A 23,128-nucleotide genomic window follows, 5' to 3' on the forward strand; every position below is an offset into this window, starting at 1 on the left:
GACTATACTAAGTTCTGAGGATGAGAAAAACCAATAAAGGCCTAGTTCTGCCCTCAAGGAACTTATGGACTAGAAGAGAAAAAATAGAAATAGGCAGTAACAAAGTTGCTTGAGGAGGGAAATTGGGATTCTTAGGAGCCCCTCAGAGGGGCAGAGAAGAGACACAAGAATAGCAATAAAGTCCCAATGAAATGGTTTTGGTTGGTTTCTGAGAGTAACCAACCTGGCTGGATGTGTCTTTGGGTTCCCCGAGGATGCCTCTGTACTCTTACATGAAATCCTATTCTCCCTTTTGACTTATTGGTACAAGGACGTTTCTGTTGCTGGAATCAGCCTGCCTAAGAAAGCTCTCAAAAAGAGGTGCCATCTATGCTGCATCCTGAAGAATGATTAGAAGACACTTGGGTTGGGGTGGGGGAAGCAGAGAAAGAAGTGTGTGCAAAGGCCTGGACACATGAGAGAACGTGGCTTGTTCTGGAAACGTCAAATAATTGAATATTGACTAGAGCACAAGTTGTTGGGAAGAGGAGCAAGAACAGATTAGACTGGAGGAGGGTCTGCTTCAATAGTGGTGGAATAGCTCCTATCAGAACAACCATTCCACAGATAATTAGAAACTCTGTACGGACTATGACAGAACAATTATCTGAAGGCTCTGGAAAATGACCTAAAGCCGGCAGAGACTAGAGAGAAGTTGGTACTGGAAAGCAAGAAATAGCATGGGTTTCTCATTTTTTAGCTTTTCACCCCGGGGGGCCACTAAAACTTTGATGGAAGCCTGCGTACATACTAATTGAAAAGTAGAGGACAGAATTTAGGGTGACTATAGCAGCTGGAAAATGAGAGAGGGAAGTCTGTCTGGGAGGCCACAGAGGAGGAGCCCAGAATTCTACATATTATTTGCCTACTCTCTGGAGGAACATAAAAGAATCTGAAGTTTGACAATGTATTATGAACAATATCAGGATATAGCCCTAAATTAGTAGACATATGAAGAAGCAAGAAAATGTAAATTATACTGAAGAGAAAATCAATGGAGACTGAATCCAAGGAGTCCCATATATTGGAATCAGCAGGCAAGAATTTTAAAGCAGCTATTGCAACTATGTTCAATAAGTAAAAAATATCGTAATGGATAAACAGATATCAAATTTCAACAAATAGAAACTATGACAAAGAACCAAATGGAAACTCTAGGACTGAAAAAATACAGTATGTGGAAAAAAACTCAGCCCAACAGTAAATTGGAGCTGATTGGGTATCAGTGACTTGAAGACATTAATAGATCAATGGAAATTATCCACTTTAAAAAACAGGGAAAAAAGGGATTGAAGAAGTGAAAAAGTCTCAGTGACCTGTAGGACAACATCAAAAGCTCTAATTTACATGTAATTGGTCTCAGAAAGAGAAGAGAGAACTATTGAGGCAGAAAAAAATATTTGAAGATATATTGATTGAACTGTTTCCAAGTTTGGTGAAAGACACGTAGAGACTCAAGAAGCTCAGTAAACTCCAAGTAGCATCTATACAAAGAAAACCACACCCACATTCATTGTTGTCAATCTTAGCTGAAACAAAGATAAAGATAAAATCTTGTACAAACTGTCAGTTATGAAAACAGTCACGGGGATATAAAGAACAGCATAGGGAATACAGTCAATAATATTGTAATAACTATGGTATTAGATAGGTACTAGACTTATTAGGGTGATCATTTCATAAATTATTAAATGTCTAATCACTGTGTTGCACACCTGAAACTAATATTGTATGTCAGCATAATTGGAAACATTTAAAAATATTTTTAAAAGAATAAACAATTCCAATTGGAGAAAAAAAGAAATATCTTGAAAGCAGCCAGAAGAAAATGATATACAAGGTATGGCAATTAAGTTCGCGAACTCATCCTAGAAAAAGTGCTACATACCTCATTGCTGAATATCACTACGGTCACCTTCCAAGTACTCCCCTTGAGAAGCTGTGCACTGACGCCAGCACTTAGTCCACCCTTCGAAGCAATGTTTTTAAAATTATTTTTTAAATTGTTTTTTTAATTGGGGAATATTTGGGAACAGTGTGTTTTTTCCAGGATCCATCAACTCTACATCAAGTAGTTGTTTTCAATCTAGTTGTGGAGGGTGCAGCTCACTGGCCCATGTGGGAATCAAACCAGCGATGGTGTTATGAGCACTGTGCTCTAACCACTGAGCCCAGCGGCTCAGTGGCAAGCTCAAGCCGTTGTTTCTCACTGGTCCATGTGAAAATTGAACCAGCGACCCTGGTGTTATGAGCACTGTGCTCTAACCACGGAGTCAACCGGCCACCCCTCAAAGCAATTTTGGAACTCTTTCTGGAATGGCCATCAGAGCTATCATCATATTACCCTTGATGTCCTGAATGTCATCAAAATGTCTTACTTTCAATATTTCCTTTAACTTTGGGTAAAGAAAGAAGTCTTTGGGGACCAGATCAGGTGAGTACGGAGGGTGTTCCAATACAGTTATTTGTTTACTGGCTAAAAACTCCCTCACAGACAGTGCCATGTGAGTTGGTGCATTGTCGTGATGCAAGAACCATGAATTGTTGGCAAAAAGTTCAGGTTGTTTTCATCTAACTTTTTCACGCAGCCTTTTCAGCACTTCCAAATAGAAAACTTGGTTAACTATTTGTCCAGTTTGTATGAATTCATAATAATTTGTGAATAATAATAATTTATGAAAAATAATTTGTGAATAATCCTTCTGATATCAAAAGTTTACAACATCATTGCAACAAGTTCGCTAACATAATTGTCAGACCTCGTATACATATTTTTGTGGCCAAGAATTATTACAAAGGGATAAAAGTGATTAGAAACTGATAAAAGGCTTTCATGCACATATATTACTATAGAATATAGTTCTGTGGATACATTGGAATGGAAATACAAGTTCAAGGAGATGAAAGAATGATACAATTTCCGATGTAAATGAAAAACTTGTTCAAGTATTATTTTTTTAAACTTTTATTTATTTGTGTTTTTCCAGGACCCATCAGCTCCAAGTCAAACAGTTGTTTCAATCTAGTTGTGGAGGGCGCAGCTCACACTGGCCCATGTGGGGATCGAACCGGCAACCTTAGTGTTAAGAGCACCGTGCTCTAACCAACTGAACCAACCAGCAGCCCTAGTTCAAGTATTTTTACAGCTAGGGTTGCATACTTCCACCCTTTCTCCTTTTCTTGTAATCACTGCATGTTGTTGCCTAAAACTTTTAGGAGGTGCCTAAGAAAAATGTTTGAAGACCACTGGTTAATCCACCCTCTCAAAAAACTTGGGTGTGTAATGAAGAAGAAAAGGAGAGGTATCTAGAGGGAGGCTTTTATCAAAGGAGACTGCATTCTTTAAGATGGGAAATTTGCGCTTGTGTGTTGGGTTATCATTTCTATTTTTCAGAAAAGAGAGGCTCAGAGAAGCTATGAGTTTACTCCAAATGAGGACACTCTGCAACAAAATCCAGGTAATACAGTTGACCCTTGAACAACACAGGTTTGAACTGTGGGCATCCACTTACATACTTATGATCCTGGGACTCCACAGATGCAGAGGGCTGGCTGTATACATTGATCTACACCATTTTATATAGGGCACTTGAGCATCAGCGGATTTTTGTAGTAGAGGGGGTCCTGGAACCAATTCCCCCACCCGCAGATAACTAAGTTTTGGGGGAGTCAAAAGTTACATGTGGATTTTTGGACTGTGCAGAGGTTGGCACCCCTAACCCCTGAGTTGTTCAAGGGTCAACTGTACCTCAGTTGGGATAGGCTATATTATGCTGCTGCAGCAAGCACCCACTATATCTCAGGGAACTAAACATATCTCAAGTTTATTTCTCTCCTTTACTACACATCAGTGTGGGTTGGCAGGGGATCTGCTCATCTTAGCCACTCAAATACTCAGGCCACCAGATGATGGCTTCATCTCCGTAGTCAGGGCAGATGGCAGAAAAAGATACAATGACTTACTAAGTTTTTTAAAGCTGGTAGGAAGTTAACAAGTGTTACTTCTGTGTGTTTCAAGTGGGTCAGAGAAGTGCCAATCCTACGAGGTGCCTAGAAAGGGAAAGAGCTGGAAACTTCGATGAACAGTGCTAATAAGTAAATTCTATTGACTACTACCTGTCATTTCCAGTATTGCAAATAGCCACACGTTTGTATTATCTGGGACCTACTTTGAGACTGGATAAGACCGGGGTAAAATAAAATATAAGACATTGTTAGTTCATTTCAAAAGATCAGAGATGGGTTCTGGTCTCTGCCACTCAATTATTGCTCTGTAAGCCTGGAAGTTCCTTTGCCTGTTTGGCAAGCTCCTTTGGGGAGGATTTGTGCTCTTCCAGTTCCAACGTTTTCTGGTTGTAATGAGCTTAGGACCGGAGTAAGAGCGAAGGAAGAAAGCAAGCCCAACCAGGACCAGATGTGCTAGCTACAAAAAAACCCCACTGTCTAGTATTTTCGTCCCGAAGCCTGTTGTGTTAACGTGCTTTCAGCCAGCAGACAGCAGTATTGCTTTCAGCCAACAGAGAGCAGTACGGAGATACCACATTATAATAGCGGTTTTAAAAGTCTAGAGTTACTCAGTTTTGCGCGTTCGAATCACCTGGGGGAGGTTTTTAAAAAATCCTGGTCCGCGATGCACCGCAGACAAAGAAATCAGACTCTAGCGGCGGAGCCCGAACATTGGTATTTTAAAAGAGTTTCCCAGCTTTGTGCGCTGGGTATTCTTTAATCCCGACGGCTTGTTAGAGGGGCTGGATGATACTTAGTCGGCACATCCTCTTGAAAGAGTTCTGGAATCGAATTCTCTGTTGTTTCTTCTCCCAAGAGCTGTCAGGGTTGCATTTTAATGGGGGTCATCAAGCTAAAGAAAATCTTTGGGTATCAGCGGGCTGCTAAGCGCTTGGGGCGAGCCGATTTCCCAGCGCAGGAGGCTGTGGTGAGGACCCGCTCTAGCCAGAGGGCGCTGCAGGCTGGGCGGTTGGAGGCTCTCGGCTTTCAGCGGGACCTGAGAAAGGAAAAAAGCGTGCACCACGACGAGTAGAGGAAGAGGCAGCAAAGGAGGAGGGGAGAGGAAGAGCAAGGGAGGAGCCGGAGGAGACGTAGCGCGAGCGGGCGGTCCCCACTGTGGCTCTGCTTCCGGACGGCGGCCTGGTCACCATGGCGGGTCTGGACATCGGACTCACCGTGCCGGTGTGGCTGGCCGAGGATGACCTGGGCTGCATCATCTGTCAGGGCCTGCTCGCCTGGCCCGTTACGCTGCCCTGCGGCCACAGCTTCTGTCGGGACTGCTTGAAGGACCTGTGGGGCGCAGGGCGCCACTGGTCCTGCCCCACTTGCCGCGAGGGCTCCGCGCAGCAGCTGGAGCTGCGGAAGAACACGCTGCTGCAGGACCTGGCGGACAAGTACAGCCGGGCGGTGGGCGAGCTGGAGGGCGGCCCGGGCCCGACCCGGAGCCCCGGCCCCTCCCCGCGACCTGCGCGCCGCACCGCTAGGGTAGGCGGGTCCGCGTTCGGGTCTCTCCGTTACCACTATCTGCCCACTCCTGCGCCGCTTTCCCCCATAGATCTTCCTCCCTCCCTCTTCCTTCCTACTTTCACATTACTTTTCTCCATCTAAAAGTAGAACCCGCACTTTGGAAAGTTCAGAAAAGTATGAAGAAGCAGAAAAAAGTCCAAATCTCCTAAAATCCTTTCAATTTCGCTGCTATACACCTTGGCATATTTCCATTTCTTTGCAGTCTTTCTGCTGTCTGTCTCTGGCGATTTTTTCCCCCTGTTTTGTTACTTCGTTTGTTCTGTTCTTTAGATTCCACATATAAGTGAGACTATGATATTTGTCTTTCTTCATCTGACTGATTTCACTTTGCATAATATCCTTGCACAAGGTAAAATGTCATTCTTTTTTTAAGGCAGAGTAATACTCCATTGTATATATGGACCACGATTTCTTTATCCAGTCATCTATTGATGAGCATTTTGGTTGTCTGGAATTTGTGTGTGTGTGTGTGTGTGTGTGTGTGTGGTAAAACACATATAACAAAACTTGCCATGTTAACCATTAAGTGTACAATTTAATGCCTTTATTATATCCACAATGTTGTGCAGCCATCATTACTGTCTATTTCCAAAACTTCTTCACCACAAACAGAAACTCTCTACCCATTAAGCAGTAACTTCTTATCCTCCCTCCTTGCAGCCCTCCCTGCCTCTAATATTTCTGTCTCTCTGAATTTGTCTGCTCTAGATATTTCATGTAAGTGCAATTTGTGTCTGGCTTCTTTCACTTACCGTAATGTTTTCAAGGTTCATCCATGTTGTACCATGCGTTGGAATATCATTCCTTTTTGTGGCTGAATAATATTCCCTCGTATGTATATACCACTTTTTTTTTAATCCATTCATACATCAGTGGACATTTGGATTGTTTCCACTTTTTGATGATTGTGTGTATTATTGCAGTGAACGTTGGTGTACAAGTATCTGAGTCCCTATTAATTCTTCTGGGTGAATACCTAGGACTGAATTTGCTGGGCCGTTAGTGTAATTATACGTTTAACCTACTGAGAAACAGCCAAACTGTATTCCACAGCAACTACATCATTTTACATTCCCATCAACAAAGTAAGACGGTTCCAGTTTTCCCTGGCTTTGTCTTGTGGGACTTAGGTGGTTTATTGTGTCTTTCAACTAGAATCTTTTGTCCCAAACATCCGCTATGGTAGTTTAGTTCAGCTTGCAGCGTTTGCCTGAGTTAGGTGAAACAAAGATGAGAGCACTGTGCCATTCCTTCAGGCAGCCCCTGGCCAGATTTGAACAGACATACAGGACAATTTTTGAAAAAGGTCTGCTCTGCACCTTCCAGAACCAGGACCAGGGTTCCAGGATTTGTGAATACTGTCACTGAGGGAGTGGGGATGACCAAATAAAAACACCACGAAACTTTCCTAATGCCAGGTTGCTCTTTTTTGATTCAGTGTTTTCCAGAGTTCTGACAAAGTTGGTTCTGATTGTTTCTGCTTGTTTTTCAATGTTTCTGTGTCTGTGTGGCGGAGGTGAGGGGATGGGGGGGTGGGGTGCGGGGATGAGAGCTTAGAGTTGCCCACTATACCCGTTTGCTATTCTCTGCAGTCCTTTTAAATAGAGTTGAGGTCATGTTGTATAGGCAGGTCATGTTCTCTTATTTATTTATTTATTTATTTAAGTAACTATGTTTTTTGTGATTATTTTCTAATCTTTTAAACCGCAGTTACTTTTTTTAAAATTTTTAAGTGTGTTTTTCCAGGACCCATCAGCTCCAAGTCAAGTAGTTGTTTCAATCTAGTTGTGGAGGGCGCAGCTCGCAGTGGCCCACATGGGGATCGAACCAGCAACCTTGTTGTTAAGAGCACTGCACTCTAACCGACTGAGCTAATCGGCTGCCCCTGTCCTGTTTTTTTAAAAAAATTTAACTAATAGATTTTATTTCTTGGAGCAGCCCTAGATTTACAGAAAATTAAACAGGTACTACAGAAAGTCCTCACACACCCCTCACGTTTCCCGTATTATTAATGTCTTGCATTAGTGTGGTGCATTTGTTACAATTGATGAACCAATATTAATACATTGTTATTCACTAAAATCCATAGTTTACATTTATGTAGGGTTCACTCTTTGTGTTGTATGGTTCTATGGCTTTGACAAATGCATGAGATTATGTACCTACAATTATGGTATCATACAATTTTACTGCCCTGAAAATCCTGTGCTCCTCGTTTGTACCCCTCACTCCAAACCCTGGCAACCACTGATCTTTTTGCTGTCTCTTTAGTGTCGTCTTTGCCAGAATGTCATATGCTCATAGTTGGAATCATAGAATATCTGGCCTTTTCAGACTGGCTTCTTTCACTAAGCAAAATTAAGGTTTGTGGCTTGATAGCTCATTTCTTTGTATTGCTGAATAATATTTCATGTATTTCATGGCATAGAGTGGACCTTAAACCTGAGACAAATGCCTTCCCCTGCACCACTCACTGCCAAATCTCTAGGCTGTCACCCTATTTCTTCACCTTTTGATGGACATACTGATTGCTTCTGTTTTTTTTTTTCTTTGCAATTATGAGTAAAGCTTGTTCTCTTAGATTATAAATGCAGCATTATCCCTCAGGTCCTTAAAATCCTTTATTAATGTAGTTTATAGTGACCGGCTATATGTCCCATTGGCTTTTAAATTAAAGTGATGGTCTTTGGGTGGTAGGATATTGTATGATTTGAAACATTTCTTCTTTTCAATTCTCTGCATGTTCTAAATTCACCACAATATGTGTGCATTTCTCTTATGGATAGAAAAAGCAATGTACTTACTTTTTTAAAGTTTTTAATTTGCTCAGACACCTGGAGAAGGCCTCCATTCCAGAGATCCAGCTGCTTGAATTTTAGGAGAAGGGCCTTGAAATTTAAGAGCAAACAATGTTACCAGCGGTCAGCCACCTCCCTCTCTGAAATAGCCTGGTTATGTCTTCCAAAACACATACTATTTTGAGGGACATCAGGGCTTCTTAAGAAGTGAAAAAGGTCCTGGGTCAATTCCAGTTTTTGAGGTTCCAGGAAAATTTAAAATAATGAAAAATGTCAAAGCCAAGTTATAAAAGCTCTGGTTTACTTAGAGTTCAATGATGAACACCTTATATTTATGTGACTCTACGTAGAATCCCTGTTGGAGGTAATGCAAAGTTTTCCATTAAGGCCCGTGCCCAGCCTGCCTCTGATGACTGTCACCAGGTCTTGAGGTTGTTGCCAGAATATGTTGGCTGCAAAACTTACTCCCACTCCCAACCACGCAGCTGAGCAAATTAAGCTCTTTAAGTGGAGTTGTTTAGTGCTCTCTTCTGAATGTGTATTTTTTTTAATTAAAATTTATTGGGGTGACAATTGTTAGTAAAGTTACATAGATTTCAGGTGTACAATTCTGTAATACGTCATCTATATTATCACATTGTGTGTTCACCACCCAGAGTCAGTTCTCCTTCCATCACCATATATTTGACCCCTTTACCTCTTCTACTATCCCCCCTCCCCTCTTACCCTCTGGTAACCACTGAACTATCGTCTGTGTCTATGAGTTTTTATTTGTTTGTCTTGTTCCTTTGTTGCTTTCCATTTTATATCCACCTGTTTTGGTTTTTTTTAATGTGAAGGATGTCACTAAACAAACAAAAAGAGCTTGCATCTATACATCACTCTAAAGTCTCCAAGATCCTTTCACCGTAAACAGTTAGGTAGATCCTTTTCACTACGGAAAAGAAGGAGGGATAGTCACTTTCATATTTGAAAGGAGTGGTGAGGACGCAAGATGAGTCAGAGGCAAGAGTGGACCTTAAACCTGAGACAAATGCCTTCCCCTGCACCACTCACTGCCAAAGCTCCAGGCTGTCACCCTATTTCTTCTCTGACTTCCCCTGTTCAAAATGACCCCTAGGCTTCCCTTCACACTTCAGCCCCCTCCCCTTCCCCCATCCCATAGATGGACTCTGGTTTCCTGTTATGGCCACAGGACGATCAGTAGGGTAAATGGGCATGCAGCCGGTCTGGGGAAGCTTCCTTCTTGTCCTCTGAATATTTTTGTCACTTCCTTTATCCAGTCTTCACCCTCTATCTGGGTCCAGCTTTGTGTTCTACTTTGCTCTTTTAAAGGTGGCGGTACGGAAGAGCACGCCAGAAGTTGTTCACGAGCTGGCAGAACTGGTGGAACAGCTTGTAGACATTGTCAGGAGCCTTCAGAGTCAGAGACACCTCCCAGAATCTGGACCAGACAATAAACTGCACATCCTGGGCATGGTAGGCTCAGCTGGGAGAGGAAAGGATGTGGCAGAGGGCGGGGCTAGGGACACCTTCCAATGGGAGCAGCAGGACGATGTTTGCAATCGGAGGATTCAATAAGTCTCAGTCGTGTAGCATTCTCTTTCCTACCAAGCAGGGATAACTGGACGTTTGGAATGCTGGAGGGGGGGAGGTAGGGAAGCTGCAAGCGGCCCAGGTTCCATCCTTAGCCTTTCACCTAACCAGCTCTAAGATCACCAATGGCCTCTGTGTAAATCCTGCTGACGTCCTAGCCCTCGTCCTCATTGGCCTTTCAGCAGCCTTTGACACAGGTGACACCTTCATTCTCATCGCTTCCTTTTGCCTCAGCTTCTGTAACACAAATCTTCCAGCCTTCCTCTGCTCTCTGGCTCCTCCTTCTCCATCTGTTTTGTAGGCGTCCTCTCCTCTGCTCAGCAGTGAAATGCTGGAACCCTCAAGGCTAAGTTGTAGGTCCCTTTCTCTTCTCCACACCTGCAGCTCTAATTAGCACAAACATCGCTCCAGCCGGTCCTTTCTCTGAGCTCTAGCCTGATAACCTCCCTTCTCATCTTTTCCTCTTGGTATCTCAAAGGTACATCACGCTTAACATGTCCCAAACTGTTCCTCCTCTGGGATTCCCCATCTGACTGGTGGTGGTATCCTTCCAAGGGCACAAGCCAGAAACCTCCCTCACCTGCCAAAACATCTCTCGAATCTGTGCACTACTCGTGAGCCCCTTTGTGACTTTGCTAATCCAAGCCTGCAATCATCTCTTGCCTGGATTGCACTAATGGCCTCCTCACTGCTCCCCTCTCATCCATCTAGTCTGCTCTCCTCGTGGTCATCAGAGTGACCCTCTGAAACACAAATCTGTAACTCGTCTGCTTAAAACCCTCAAATGACATCTGTTTGTGTAGGATGAAGACCCCACTCCTTACAGAACCCACAAGGCGCCACAGGTTCCCATCCCTCTCTGCCTCTCCCATCTCGTTTCACCCAACTCTTCCTGGCTCTTCACGCTCCAGTCACACTGGCCCACACCAGTCCCTCCAATTGTCACACTTTTCTCCCACCACAGGGTGCACACCATGCAATGTTCTTCTTTCACCCTGTCACCTCATAGGTAATGCCTGCTCATCTTTCAGACCCCAGCTCGATCCCTTTCCCAGGAAAATCTTCACTGATTTCCTTGAACAAGTCCAATCCCCCTATGAGAGGCTCTTGGGATTCCATGCACCTTTCATTTGTAGCAGTTATCACAGTTGCACCTTGATGATGACTGGTGCCATGTGTTATTAATGCCTGTCCTCCCTCTTCCCTTGCGCTGGCCTCTAAGCTTCATGGGGGTAGAGACCTTAATGGCTCTTGTTCTTTTGTTCGCCCTTATAGTCTCAGGCCAACCTCAGTGCTTGATGTGTCGTTCATAAGTGCTCAACAAATACTCACTGACTGAGTGAATAAGTGGGACTTCAGGAATGCATTGGGTAGGGATGGGAAGTTTGAGAGTCTGACTTAAAGACCTGACTTTGCCACTCACTAGTAGTATGACCTTGGGCAAGTCATTTCATCTTTCTGAGTCTCCGGCTTCTAGCTGTAAAATAGTAATGAGGCCTGCCATCTCACTGATACGGTGTGGGGATTAAAAGGGATCTGGTATAATAAAAGGGCTTGAACAATGTGGAAATGTCGGATGAGAAAATTAACTATGGCAATTTAGTTAACCTTCATGAATTTGAACTTCTTTTGTAAGATGAGGGTAAGAAACCCACCTTGGAAGGTTGTTATGCAAATTAGAGGTGAGCATTGATTGGACTGTGTACTCAGTCCTGCCTACTGCTGTTATGACTGGTGAAAAGAATGGGAAATGGATTATGCAAAGATGGGAAGGAAAGCCAGGTGCTGAAGGCGAGAAGGTGGGAAGGCGGCCAGCAGACAAGAGGCTGTGTTGGGGAGTATTAGGACCTGAGATTAAAGAAAATCAGGGAGCATGTGTTGGAGGCCCCAGAAAGCAGGGCCTGGATGTAAATAACATCTTTACATTGGCCTTAGAAGAGCTATGGTAGAATGATGGCAATCTGGGGAAGATTATTCTGGCCTTTGGGGCTAATCTCGGTGACTATCTGTATTATTTATTATGTAAAGCCCCTGTAATAGGGGCCTAACAACTTTTAACTTTTTTTAGTATTCCCCAAGAAATTCATATTTATTGTACAAAATACTAGGAAATACATAGCAGTTTGAAGAAAACAAATGAAAATCATCCATAACCCCCTCTCACCCCCCAGAAATAACCACTCTGTAATATTTTTGCTGTACTCTGTATTATTCAGATTGTCTTCAAGGCGTGTTATTTTGAGGGTGTAATAATGTTTTTAAAAACTTGTTAGGAAGTTAAGTGGAAAATTCTAGGTGGATGGCAGAACTGGAATATACTATTTGATGCATTCCAGAGGAGACGTCTTTCTTTCTTTTTCTTTCTTTCTTTCTTTCTTTCTTTCTTTCTTTCTTTCTTTCTTTCTTTCTTTCTTTCTCTCTCTCTCTCTCTCTCTCTCTCTCTCTCTCTCTCTCTCTCTCTCTCTCTCTCTCTCTCTCTCTCTCTTTCTTTTTTTATTTATTTATTTTATGGTTCATCAATAGGCTTTTTCTGGTGGGATGGACCTTTCATTGGATTCTCCAAAGCTAGGGACTTCCAACACACCTGAGGGAAAAATGAAAGACATTCTGCATGACCTAGAAGAAATCCGGAAAAAATTGCGAGAAAACTTCACAGGGAAAGAGCCCCTTGAAGAACAAAGGCAGGGTAAGTTGATTTTATTTGGCAGAGGAGGATCAAATCTAGAAGTTGGGGGGAAATGGCAAAGTGTTCCATGGCTTTGTTTTTGGAGGACATGGTCCCAGAGCCCAGCTGCATTATCACCGTGGTGTAGTAAATGACGGAGTGGGCTAAGGTGTTGATGTGGCTGGTTGTGTTTTTGGACCTGACTGGAGGTGTGATGTAACCCAGGCCCTTGATGAGATAGAAACTCATTTCCTAAGATCTATACATCTAGAACCTGGACCTGATTTTGCTAGCTTACCACCACTCCCCTGTGTAATTCATCTGAGGAGATTCAGAAATAGGCCACTTTTTATTTTTAACTAGTAAATGTCTTTATTAACAAAACATGCGACTTTGTAAATAGTTCTTGATATATGCTATTAAAAATGTAATCTTTGAAGATGTTGTTAATCCTAAACAGTAACAATGTAGACAAGAACCTTTCTGTCCTGACTTTATACTGTAGGTTCTCTGTTGTTTCCCTGGTCATGATTGAAAATCAATGAACACCTGTCCTGTGTACATCAGCTCCTGTCTCACTTGACTCTGACTCCCGCTCTGGCTGCTACCAGCTCTATATACTTTAGAAACATACTTCCTACAGCTTTTTTCTATTTAAATGATCTTGTGCTGCTTAAAAAGTCATCCCTTATTTAAGCAGAGAAACAGGATTCCTTTGGAAAAGTTTCTTAAGGAAACCAATTGGAGTGCAGTTTATTATTTGTTCCCAGAAATATCTGAGAAATAAATGCCCTCTTGGCTCCTGTGTGCTCTTAACTATAGGCTGAGTTCCTTAGTGAGTTTACTTATTTACACAAATTTAAAACTTATTTTTTTAAATAAATTTAAAATGTATTTTAAATTTCAACTTATAATTTTGAACTTAAAATTTTTAAGTTAAATTAAAAAATTATAACAACATAAAAAGACATACAACAAGTCTCTTTCCCACCCTTGCCCAATTCCAGCTATCCCCCATCTCAGTTAACCACTTTTATCAGTGTTTTGAATGTCCATTCAGAATTAATTTATGCAAATACAAGTAAATATGGATTTTTATTCTTATCTCCGCCAATCTTTTTTTACACAAAAGGTAGCGTATTATATACACTGTTCTGCATTTTGCTTTTCTTCTTTACTTAATATATGTTGATGCCTTTATGAATCAGTACCTTTAGCATTTTTCTCTTTTACAGCTGCATAATATTCCAGGTTATGGATATGCCAACATTTATTTACTGAATCCTCTACTGATAGACACGTGATTGCTGCCAATTGCTTATAATTACAAACAACATTGATGTTAATAATGATACATACATCATTTTATACGGGTACAGATATGATTGTAGGTTAAATTGCCATTGAGGGTTGTGAAATCAGAAGGTAGATTCATTTATAATTATGATATACATTGCCAAATTGCCATTTAGTTGGGTTATACCAATCTACACTCTCACAGAAGAAATATGTATCCCCATATCCTGCCAACTGAGTGTACTGTCAAACTTTTGTAATTTTTTTGCCAATCTGATGGGTTAAAAAAAGGAATATATGAGTATACTGTACTTTTCATTCGCATTTTCCCACAACTTGGGTGTTTGTATCTTTTGTCTTTTAAAAATGGACTTTTAGGAACTCTTTGTAAATTAGGAAGATTAACCTTTTGTCTGTGATATGAGTTGCAAATTTTGTCTCCCAATTTGTTATTTATCTTTTGAATCTTTAGCATGGATTTCAGAATGCCATATAGACATATTTTTCTATTTTCAGGTGGCAGGTTTTAGCAGTCTTTTCTTTTATGGCTTTTAGATTTTCAGTTTTAGTTAGAAAACTTCACCACCCCTAGTTTAGATAGGAATTTTCTTGTGTCTGTGTGTGTTCATACTTTTACATTTTATATTTAAATCTTTGGTTTCACATTTTACATTGAACTCTTTGATCCATTTGAAGTGTACCGTGGCATGTGTCCCTAGTGAATTTTAGATAACATTTACATAACACCACTTTAGGGACATATCTCTTATAACATTTTTATATTTAATGATGTTGATCTGATTGAAATGTTGCTTCTTACTTAACTGGAGCAACATGATTTTGGGGGTAAAGTTATCAATTTTTAAGATTATTTGTGTATGCATTTAAAAAATTTTAAATTTTTAATTGCAATAAAATACACATAAGAATCTACTATCTTTACCGTTTTTTTAAACTTTTTTTTATTAGTTTCAGGTGTACAAAACAATATAATAGTTAAACATTTATCATTTATATCCCTCACACAGTGATAACCCTCCTCCCCCCCATCTTTACCGTTTTAAGTGTTTGGTTGAATAGCGTTAAGGACACTCACCTTATTGTGAAACCAAGCTCCAGAGCTTTTTCATTTTGCAAAACTGAAACTCTGTATCTTTTAAGCATTAGCTCCCCATTCCTCCAGGTCCCTATCAACCACCGTTCCACTTGTTCCACTTTCAGTTTCTATGAGTTTGATTGTTCTAGATACCGGATATAAGTGAAATCATGTTGTTACTATCTTTTTGTAACTGGCTTATTTCACTTAGCATAATGTTCCTTAGGGTCATCCATATCATAGCATGTGTCCGAATTTCCTTCCTTTCTAAGACGGAATAATATTTTGTTGTATGTATATACCATATTTTGTTTATCCATTCCACCGTCGATTGCTTCCACATCTTGATGATTGTGAGTAACGCTGCTCTGAATGTGGGTGTACGACTATGTGCATCTCTTCAAGATCCTGCTTTCCATTCTTTTGAATATATGCCCAGATGTGGCATTGCTGCATCATACGGTCATTCTGTTTTTAATTTTTTGAGGAATTAAGTACACATATTATTTTTTTTTAATTCCACTTATAAAATTTAAGTATGCGTTAGCAAGTAGAATATAGTTCTTTCTCTGTGGTCATGTTGTTTTTGATTACTTGGACCAGTCCAGAACATTTTTTTAAAATAAAGGATCTGGATATATCCATATTTCCTGAAACATCATTCCCTGAAATTTTCACAAATTGTTTCTAAGACAATAGATTAGTTGTTCTTCAAGTCAGTGCTTTAACAGTTGCCAAGCAATTTCACTGCCTCATCACAATGATTTCCTTTGACCGTCTGTAAATACAACATGAGCTCCCATGGAATTCACATTTTATGCAGAAAAATGCCACTTACACAGAACAGTGCTATAAGAGACCTGTTCCTGATATTTTATATTCCCAAGGGATCCTGGCTACATTTTTAAAAAGAAAAGAAACCTGTGGCTTATTCTCTTCTTTTGTAGAGAAACGAGATTCTTTAGATTCTATTAGAAAGAAATTTCTCACTGATAAAATTGATATAGCAAGTATTTCTGTAAAATCAACTGCTTAATGAAGCATCTCTTTTTTTTTCTTTTATGAAACTTATAATCAGTGGGTAAGCAATAAGGTTTATACCCAGAGCAATTAACATATCATAAAACTTCATCTCTTTAATAGTTACCAATGCTTTATTTAATAATTATTCAGCACTTATGAATGTACATCATGTGTCAATTTTTTCTAACTGTCTTTAAGAACCCGTCAAGCGTAGATTATTTTCCTCATCACTAGGAGAAAAACATGGTGTTAGCTAAAAAGCTAAAAACATTTTTTAACACTATGATTAACAATAAGTGAAAATCCTGTATGTCTCCTTGGGCAATGGAAATAAAAGAAAAAATAAAGAAATGGGATTGCATCAAACAAAAAAGTTTTTGCACAGCAAAGGAAACCAACAGCAAAACGAAAAGACGACCTACTGAATGAAAGAAGATATTCACCAATGACTCATTCAATAAAGGGTCAATACCCAAAAAATATAAGGAACTCATACAACTTAACACCACAAAACCAACCAACCTCAAGCCACCGGTTAGCTCAGTTGGTTAGAGCATGGTGCCCTGAACAACAAGGTTGCCAGTTCGATCCCCACATGGGCCACTGTGAGCTGTGCCCTCCACAACTAGATTGAAACAACTACTTGAAAAAAAAAAAAAGAAACAACTACTTGACTTGGAGCTGATGGGTCCTGGAAAAACACACTTAAATAAAAGTTTAAAAAACAACAACAGCAAAAAAAAACAACCGAACAACCTGATTAAAACATGGGCATATGACCTAAGTAGACATTTTTCCAAAGAGGACGTACAGATGGCCAATAGATATATGAAAAGATGCTCAACATCACTAATCATTAGGGAAATGCAAATTAAAACCATAATGAGATATCACCTCATACCTATCAGAATGGCTATCATCAATAAATCAATAAACATGTTGACAAGGAAGTGGAGGAAAGCGAACCCTAGTGCACTGTTGGTGGGATTGTAAGTTGCTACAGCCACTATGGAAAACAGTATGGATGTTCTTCAAATAATTAAAAATAAAACTACCATATGACCTAGCAATGCCACTTCTGGGTATTTATCCAAAAGAAATGCAAAACACTAATTCAAAAAGATATGTGCACCCCTATGTTCATTGCAGTGTTGTTTACAATAGCCAAGATATGGAAGCAACCTGTGTCCATTGGTAGATGACTGGATAAAGAAGATGTACATGTATGCAATGGAATAGTAGCCATTAAAAAAAAAAAAAATCTTTTCCATTTGCAACAACATGGATGGACCTCAACGGTAGTATGTTAAGTGAAATAAGTCAAACAGAAAAAGACAAATACCATATGATTTCATTAAAATATGGAATCTAAAAAAGGAAAAAGAACAAAATAGAAGCAAACTCATAGATACAGTGGATATATTGATGGTTTCCAGTTGGAAAGGGGTTAGGGGGAAATGGATGAAAAAGGTGAAGGCATTAAGAAGTACAAATTTCCAGTTATAAAAACAGTCACAGGGCTGCAAAGTAAAGCATAGGGAATATAGTCAGTAAAATTGTAATAACACTGAATGGTGTCAGATGAGTATTAGACTTATCTGGGTGATCACTTTGTAAGTTATATAAATGTCTAATCACTATGTTGTACAAAAACTAACATAAAACTGATATAATATTGTATGTTAACAGTAATTGGAAAATTTTAAAAATGAAACAAAAACCCAGTAAGTTAAAATCCTATCAGTTCAATGCAAGAACAGTGGTGCCCACCTGAATTTTGATCATGATTTCTTGAAGGGCAGCTTTCTTGCTCTTATGGCCTTACCGTCCACACCCCAGACAGGGTCTTTTGTCTCTTCTCAGTCTGACTCTTAGGTTCACTTTATGCCGCGGTCACTTGAACATACAAATGGGGGAAGGTTTCACCTTCATAATCTACGCTGTGACATTTCCTTTACTTTCTCTTCTTTTACCTACTATGGCCATTGCAAGCACACGGTAGCTTTAAGTTAACAAACTTTAGTACCTTGAGAGGGAAGTAGGAGGCATCAGCAGTTGAGATGGATCTCACACCAACTCGCGTTCTCCAGTTTTTCTAACAGTTTCAAACATTGACATGGGGTTAATGGATATTCTAGGTGTCAGGGTACTGTGATCCCCTGGAACTTATTAGTTAATTTATTGGATAAATATGCATCAAACACTTCCTATGTACCTGGCACTGGGCTTGGTTCTTAGAAGACAGAGATGAACATGGAGCCAGCAAGGAGTTCATCGTTTAGTGGGGAAATAGTAAAAAAGTCCATAGTGAGAACGTGGGTCTGGACACATCTAAGTTGGATGCTCTGCCTAGTCAAGACCTGACACTAAAAAACGTGCTGCTGATGAGGAAGCCAAGCCCTGTCCCCTGATCACAATATTTAGATACCTTCTGTTACCTTTTTCTGATGGGACTTTCTCTCCTTCCCAATTGTTTTGATTCCTTAGTTAAACTCCCAGACGCTTCGTCTTCCTCCTCATGCCCGATGCCTGACCAGAGCGACCCTACACTCAAGAGGACCTCTCAATGTAAGTATGTGGTCTGCTGAAAACTTGGGTTTGACTTGCTGCACAGAGGAGCTACACAGAGGAGCGCATGTGAAGTCCACCTCCCTGCTGCTTGTCTTCACCCCTCCACATGGGGAGGTGATTACAAAGACAAAGGGGATTGAAGACTCCCAAATTCCAGGCTGAGCCAGACCCATGAGCACTCTGGAGCCCCGGCCACTTGTGGGCATCCATGCTGGAGCCACCATTCACCAAGCCATTTAGGTGCTATTGCTGTCCCAGTCTGGAGGAGTCCTTGAGAGTGTGGAGCCTAGAGCCAGATGGCTTGGGTTTGACCTCCTCGCTCCTACGCTCACTAGCTGTGTGCTCTTGGATAAATTACGTAACCTCTCAAGCCTCAGTTCCTTCATCTGTAAGATGGAGGTAATAGTAGTCCTACTTCCCTCGAGGCATTGTCATGAGGGTTAAATGAATGAATGTGAATAAATGTGCACCCAGAGTAGGGATGCTGTTTACGTGCTAGCAATTCTTTACTCAGTAGGAAACAGCACAAAAAGAATTAAGACCTGATCTTTAGCAGGAAGCTTTTGTATAACTAGAGAGATGCAAACAGCTGTGGTCATAAGTGGAGGTCCTACAGATAGTACCTGTATCATTAGACAACAGGTAAAGCACTAGGGGTGTTTAGAAAAGCAAGAGATGACTTTTTGCTGGGTGGGGTTCAGAGAGGGCTTCCTGAAAGATGATTAATGGTAAGTAGAGATTAAGGTGGGAAAGGGGATTGTTAATAAATAACATCAGGGATCTGTATAGAGAACAGCAAGTTGACGTACCGATTTTAATGCCAGTAAGAGTAAAACTTGGTCACACCCAAAGCTACAAAGCTGCTGTTTGCTATTGGAGGACCTCTTAGCATGGACAGTCAGGGCTGGCTGGTCATGTTGTTGGTTTTTTTCTTCAGGGGCCATCAGTCCAACCTTTGACATGAGGAGTCTCTCCTGTAGCCTGGAGGTATCTGAGAACTACCAGACGGTGACTGTAGCTCACTTTCCACAGCTGTATCCCTGGAGTCATGAGAGGTTTGTGACCTGCCAGGTCTTATGTTCCCAGGCTTTCTCTTCTGGGAAGACGTACTGGGAAGTGGACACTCAGCATTGCAGTCACTGGGCAATTGGCGTGGCTTCCTGGGGGATGAGCCGTGACCAGATCCTGGGAAGGACCAGGGACTCCTGGTGTGTAGAGTGGAAGGGGACTAGCCAGCTCTCTGCGTGGCACATGGTCAAGGAAACTGTCCTTGGCTCAGACAGACCTAGGGTGGTGGGCATCTGGCTGGACCTTGAGCAGGGGAAGCTTGCCTTCTATTCAGTGGCCAATGAGGAGAAGCTTCTGTATGAGTGCCCAGTCTCTGCCTCCTCTCCCCTGCATCCTGCCTTCTGGCTGTACGGCTTACATCCTGGAAACTCGCTGACTATAAGGCCAACAAAGGTGTAAAGGTTCCTCAGGTGTTGAAACAGGGTGGTTTCCTCACCTCTCTCTCTGCCTTCAAGCAGGGTGGTAACTTGACAAGAATCCCACTTTGAAGTTAAGGGGTATGTGGTAAAAGGGTTAACTCTGCAGACTTGGGATGTTCAAACTGTACATTCCAAACAAAGGAAGGGCCCTTGACTGGCTCGTGGGAGGTAATCTCTAATCCCTGGAATATTCTGCCTGAAAAGAATGTCTTTGTTTACCTGGGGACCTTGGGCCAAGAGGTATCAGCTTGACCTCTGGAGGGGCTGGAGACTAAGATCAGCCACGTGAGAGGTGAGGTCTGCCTACGTGACCGACCCCCAATAAAAGCCCTGGACACAAGGCTTGAGTGAGTTTCCCTGGTTGGCGATACTGTTTGTATGTTGTCATACGTTGTTGCTGGGAGAATTAAGCATTGTCCATAAGGATTCCACTGGGAGAGGATAACTGGTGTCTCCTGGCTCCTGTCTTATGTGCCTTCTTCCACTGCTGATTTTAATCTGTACCTTTGCACTGTAATAAACTGTAACCAGGAGTTTAATAGCTTTGCTGAGTTCTGTGAGTCCTAGTGACTCACTGAACCTGACACTGGTTGTAGGGAACCCCAAACAAAGGGCATGTCATCATGCAATAATGCCACCACAAACTTTGTGGTTTCCAACAACTCATATTTCTTATCTCAGTTTCTGGGAGTCAGAAGTCAGGGCACAGGTTACCTGAGGACTCGGCTTGAGTCGCACAAGCTGCAGGTAGGGTGTGAGCTGTGGCTATAGCATCATCTGAAGCTTGACTGGGGAAGGATCTACTTCTAAACTCACACGGTTGTTGGCAGCATTCAGTTTCTTGTGGGCTGTCATTCTAAGGGTCTCAGTTTCTGTTGTGTATTCATTTGATGTGGTTTCAAATCCACTTGTTTATGACTTAAGTGAAGTTCTTTGAATCGTGTTGATGGCAAAGACAAAAAATGTTTATAGAAGTAAAGTTGTTTTGATATAAGAATGGAGTAAATTATGTTAGGATGTCATCTCATCTGTTGTTGTTGATAAGCACTCATAGCTCAGCTGCTAAGGGCCCTCCACCCCGCCCCAACCCGCGGCATATCAGTAAGAACATGTGGAAAAGCAATTATGGCAGGAAGGTACTTAGACTATAAATACTGAGTTTGTGAGGAATATCTGAGAGTTTCGGTCTGGGCAAGGAGACACTTTGCTGACCTGAAAAGCTCTCCGGAGATCTTTGGGGCATTGTCTCCTGCTGTGGTAAAGGTGACTCTTACTAGCAGTGGTGAAAGCCTTGAAGCAGCCTCTTGAAGGAGATCATCTTGCCCAACACTGGCGCCAACACTGACGTTCCCTAGCAACGTGCTCTAGCAACAAGGGACTTTGACTTTTGCTCTGGCAGCTAGATGTCAGCTCTTGGTTGGCTACGCCTTCTCTCCCAAGTACCAACTGGTATAAAGGTACATCTCAACTAAATTTGGATTTTATTCCTTTCATCTCCCCTTGCCTGGAACAATCGTATAATTCATCTGTCATTGGTTTAGAGTATGTTATTTTTTTATTGCTTTATTAAGAGACATCCTGTATGCTATTGGGTTGTGAAATTATTATAATTCCTGTAGAGAAGCTGTGTTAAATAAACTATTGTCAAAGACAAACTCCGTCTCAGAACATAATTTGCCCCCAAAACGAAACAGGTGGGGGGTCATGAGGGCCATCTTCCAGTCTGACCAGCACAGGGTGTCATTACATGCTTGATTTCCCCTATTTTAAAAAACCATTTTGTCATAGAACAGACACAGAAAACTACATAAGACCCATGTGGAGCAGAATGAATTATTATAAGTAGTTATAACCCTTGTTAACCCTTGTTTATCAAGAAATAAAAGAAATAGAAGCTTAATCACAAAACCCTCCCTCCACCTGAAAGGAATCCTGACTTTTACAGTGGTCACTTCCTGGTGTTTCTTTAGTTATGCATCCCTAGCCATAAGAGTTTAGTCTTGCCCATTAAAAAGAAATGATGTCAAAAAAAAAAAAAGGGGTGGGGGTGGGGGCTGGCCCGGTGGCTCAGGCAGTTAGAGCTCCGTGCTCCTAACTCCGAAGGCTGCCAGTTTGATTCCCACATGGGCCAGTGGGCTCTCCAACCACAAGGTTGCTGGTTCTACTCCCACAAGGGATGGTGGGCTGCGCCCCCTGCAAATAACAACGGCAACTGGACCTGGAGCTGAGCTGCGCCCTCCACAACTAAGATTGAAAGGACAACAACTTGACTTGGAAAAAATCCTGGAAGTACACACTGTTCCCCAATAAAGTCCTGTTCCCCTTCCCCAATAAAATCTTAAAAAAAAAAAAAAAGTCTCTTTTTTAACAGGTTTATTGAGATGTAATTTCCATACTATAAAATTCATCTATTTAAAGTGTACAAATCAATATTATTTAGCACATTTACAGAGTTGTGAAACCATCACCATAATCTCATTTTAGAACATTTTCATCATCCCTATTAGCAGTTGATATGTCTTTCAAGGCTCCTCATCTATACACCTCCCCATCCCATTCTTTTTCTTACTCTTCATCTGTAGGACCCCAGGTGCAGTAGCAGCTATTTTGAAGAAGGTGGAAATTCAACTCTGTTGGATTGGATCGAGACTTGCCACACAAACCAGCCAGGCAACCTTTGACAGTGCATTTAAGCACTGTCTCTTTTCCCCCTGTACAATGGAAATAATTGTTTTCTCTTCCTTATGTTCCTTAAAACGTTGCTGAAATAATTAAAGGAGGGTTGCTGAGAAAACTGGAAAAATGCCAGGCTGATTATAACCACAGCGACAATGACAGAACTGTATTTTAATATCACGCACCCTGGCCTCTGAACATCTTGAGATTCACACCTAATACTGGTACGTATCCTTGAAAACAGAGGCACGCAGAATTCTTCTGCACGATCTCCTAAGTTGCTGTCTGAGCCTCACGAGCACCCTGTGTGATGGCTTTTACTATTTTTCTGTTCACACACTCGGAAGTG

The 23,128-nt window shown here is 41.4% G+C and overlaps 1 protein-coding gene across 2 annotated transcripts; it reads left to right on the top strand.

Annotated features, from left to right (window-relative positions):
* The first annotated feature begins 5,076 nt into the window (after window positions 1–5,076).
* On the top strand, window positions 5,077–21,758 carry RNF135 (ring finger protein 135). 2 transcript variants are annotated; one of them, XM_019750728.2, is made up of 5 exons: window positions 5,082–5,529; window positions 9,705–9,848; window positions 12,489–12,651; window positions 18,533–18,613; window positions 19,554–21,758. In XM_019750728.2, exons 1-5 carry the CDS (start codon window positions 5,194–5,196, stop codon window positions 20,081–20,083), a joined length of 1,254 nt encoding a protein of 417 aa, XP_019606287.2. In that variant the 5' UTR covers window positions 5,082–5,193; the 3' UTR covers window positions 20,084–21,758. The 2 variants fall into 2 exon arrangements, with proteins under 2 accessions (XP_074176756.1, XP_019606287.2); XM_074320655.1 differs by lacking the exon at window positions 9,705–9,848 and having other exon boundaries at window positions 5,077–5,529.
* Window positions 21,759–23,128: the final 1,370 nt, after the last annotated feature.

Source organism: Rhinolophus sinicus, linkage group LG15, assembly GCF_036562045.2.
Source record: "Rhinolophus sinicus isolate RSC01 linkage group LG15, ASM3656204v1, whole genome shotgun sequence".
In the NCBI taxonomy this organism is placed as follows: domain Eukaryota; kingdom Metazoa; phylum Chordata; class Mammalia; order Chiroptera; family Rhinolophidae; genus Rhinolophus; species Rhinolophus sinicus.

What these genes read in the sequence shown, in the direction of transcription:
- RNF135 (XM_019750728.2), top strand. Translation starts at nt 5,194, where the DNA reads ATGGCGGGTCTGGACATCGGACTCACCGTGCCGGTGTGGCTGGCCGAG. An exon ending in CCTTGAAGAACAAAGGCAGG is followed by an intron (nt 12,652 to 18,532) that starts GTAAGTTGATTT and finishes TTGATTCCTTAG; the next exon opens with TTAAACTCCCAGACGCTTCG. An exon ending in ACTCAAGAGGACCTCTCAAT is followed by an intron (nt 18,614 to 19,553) that starts GTAAGTATGTGG and finishes TTTTTTCTTCAG; the next exon opens with GGGCCATCAGTCCAACCTTT.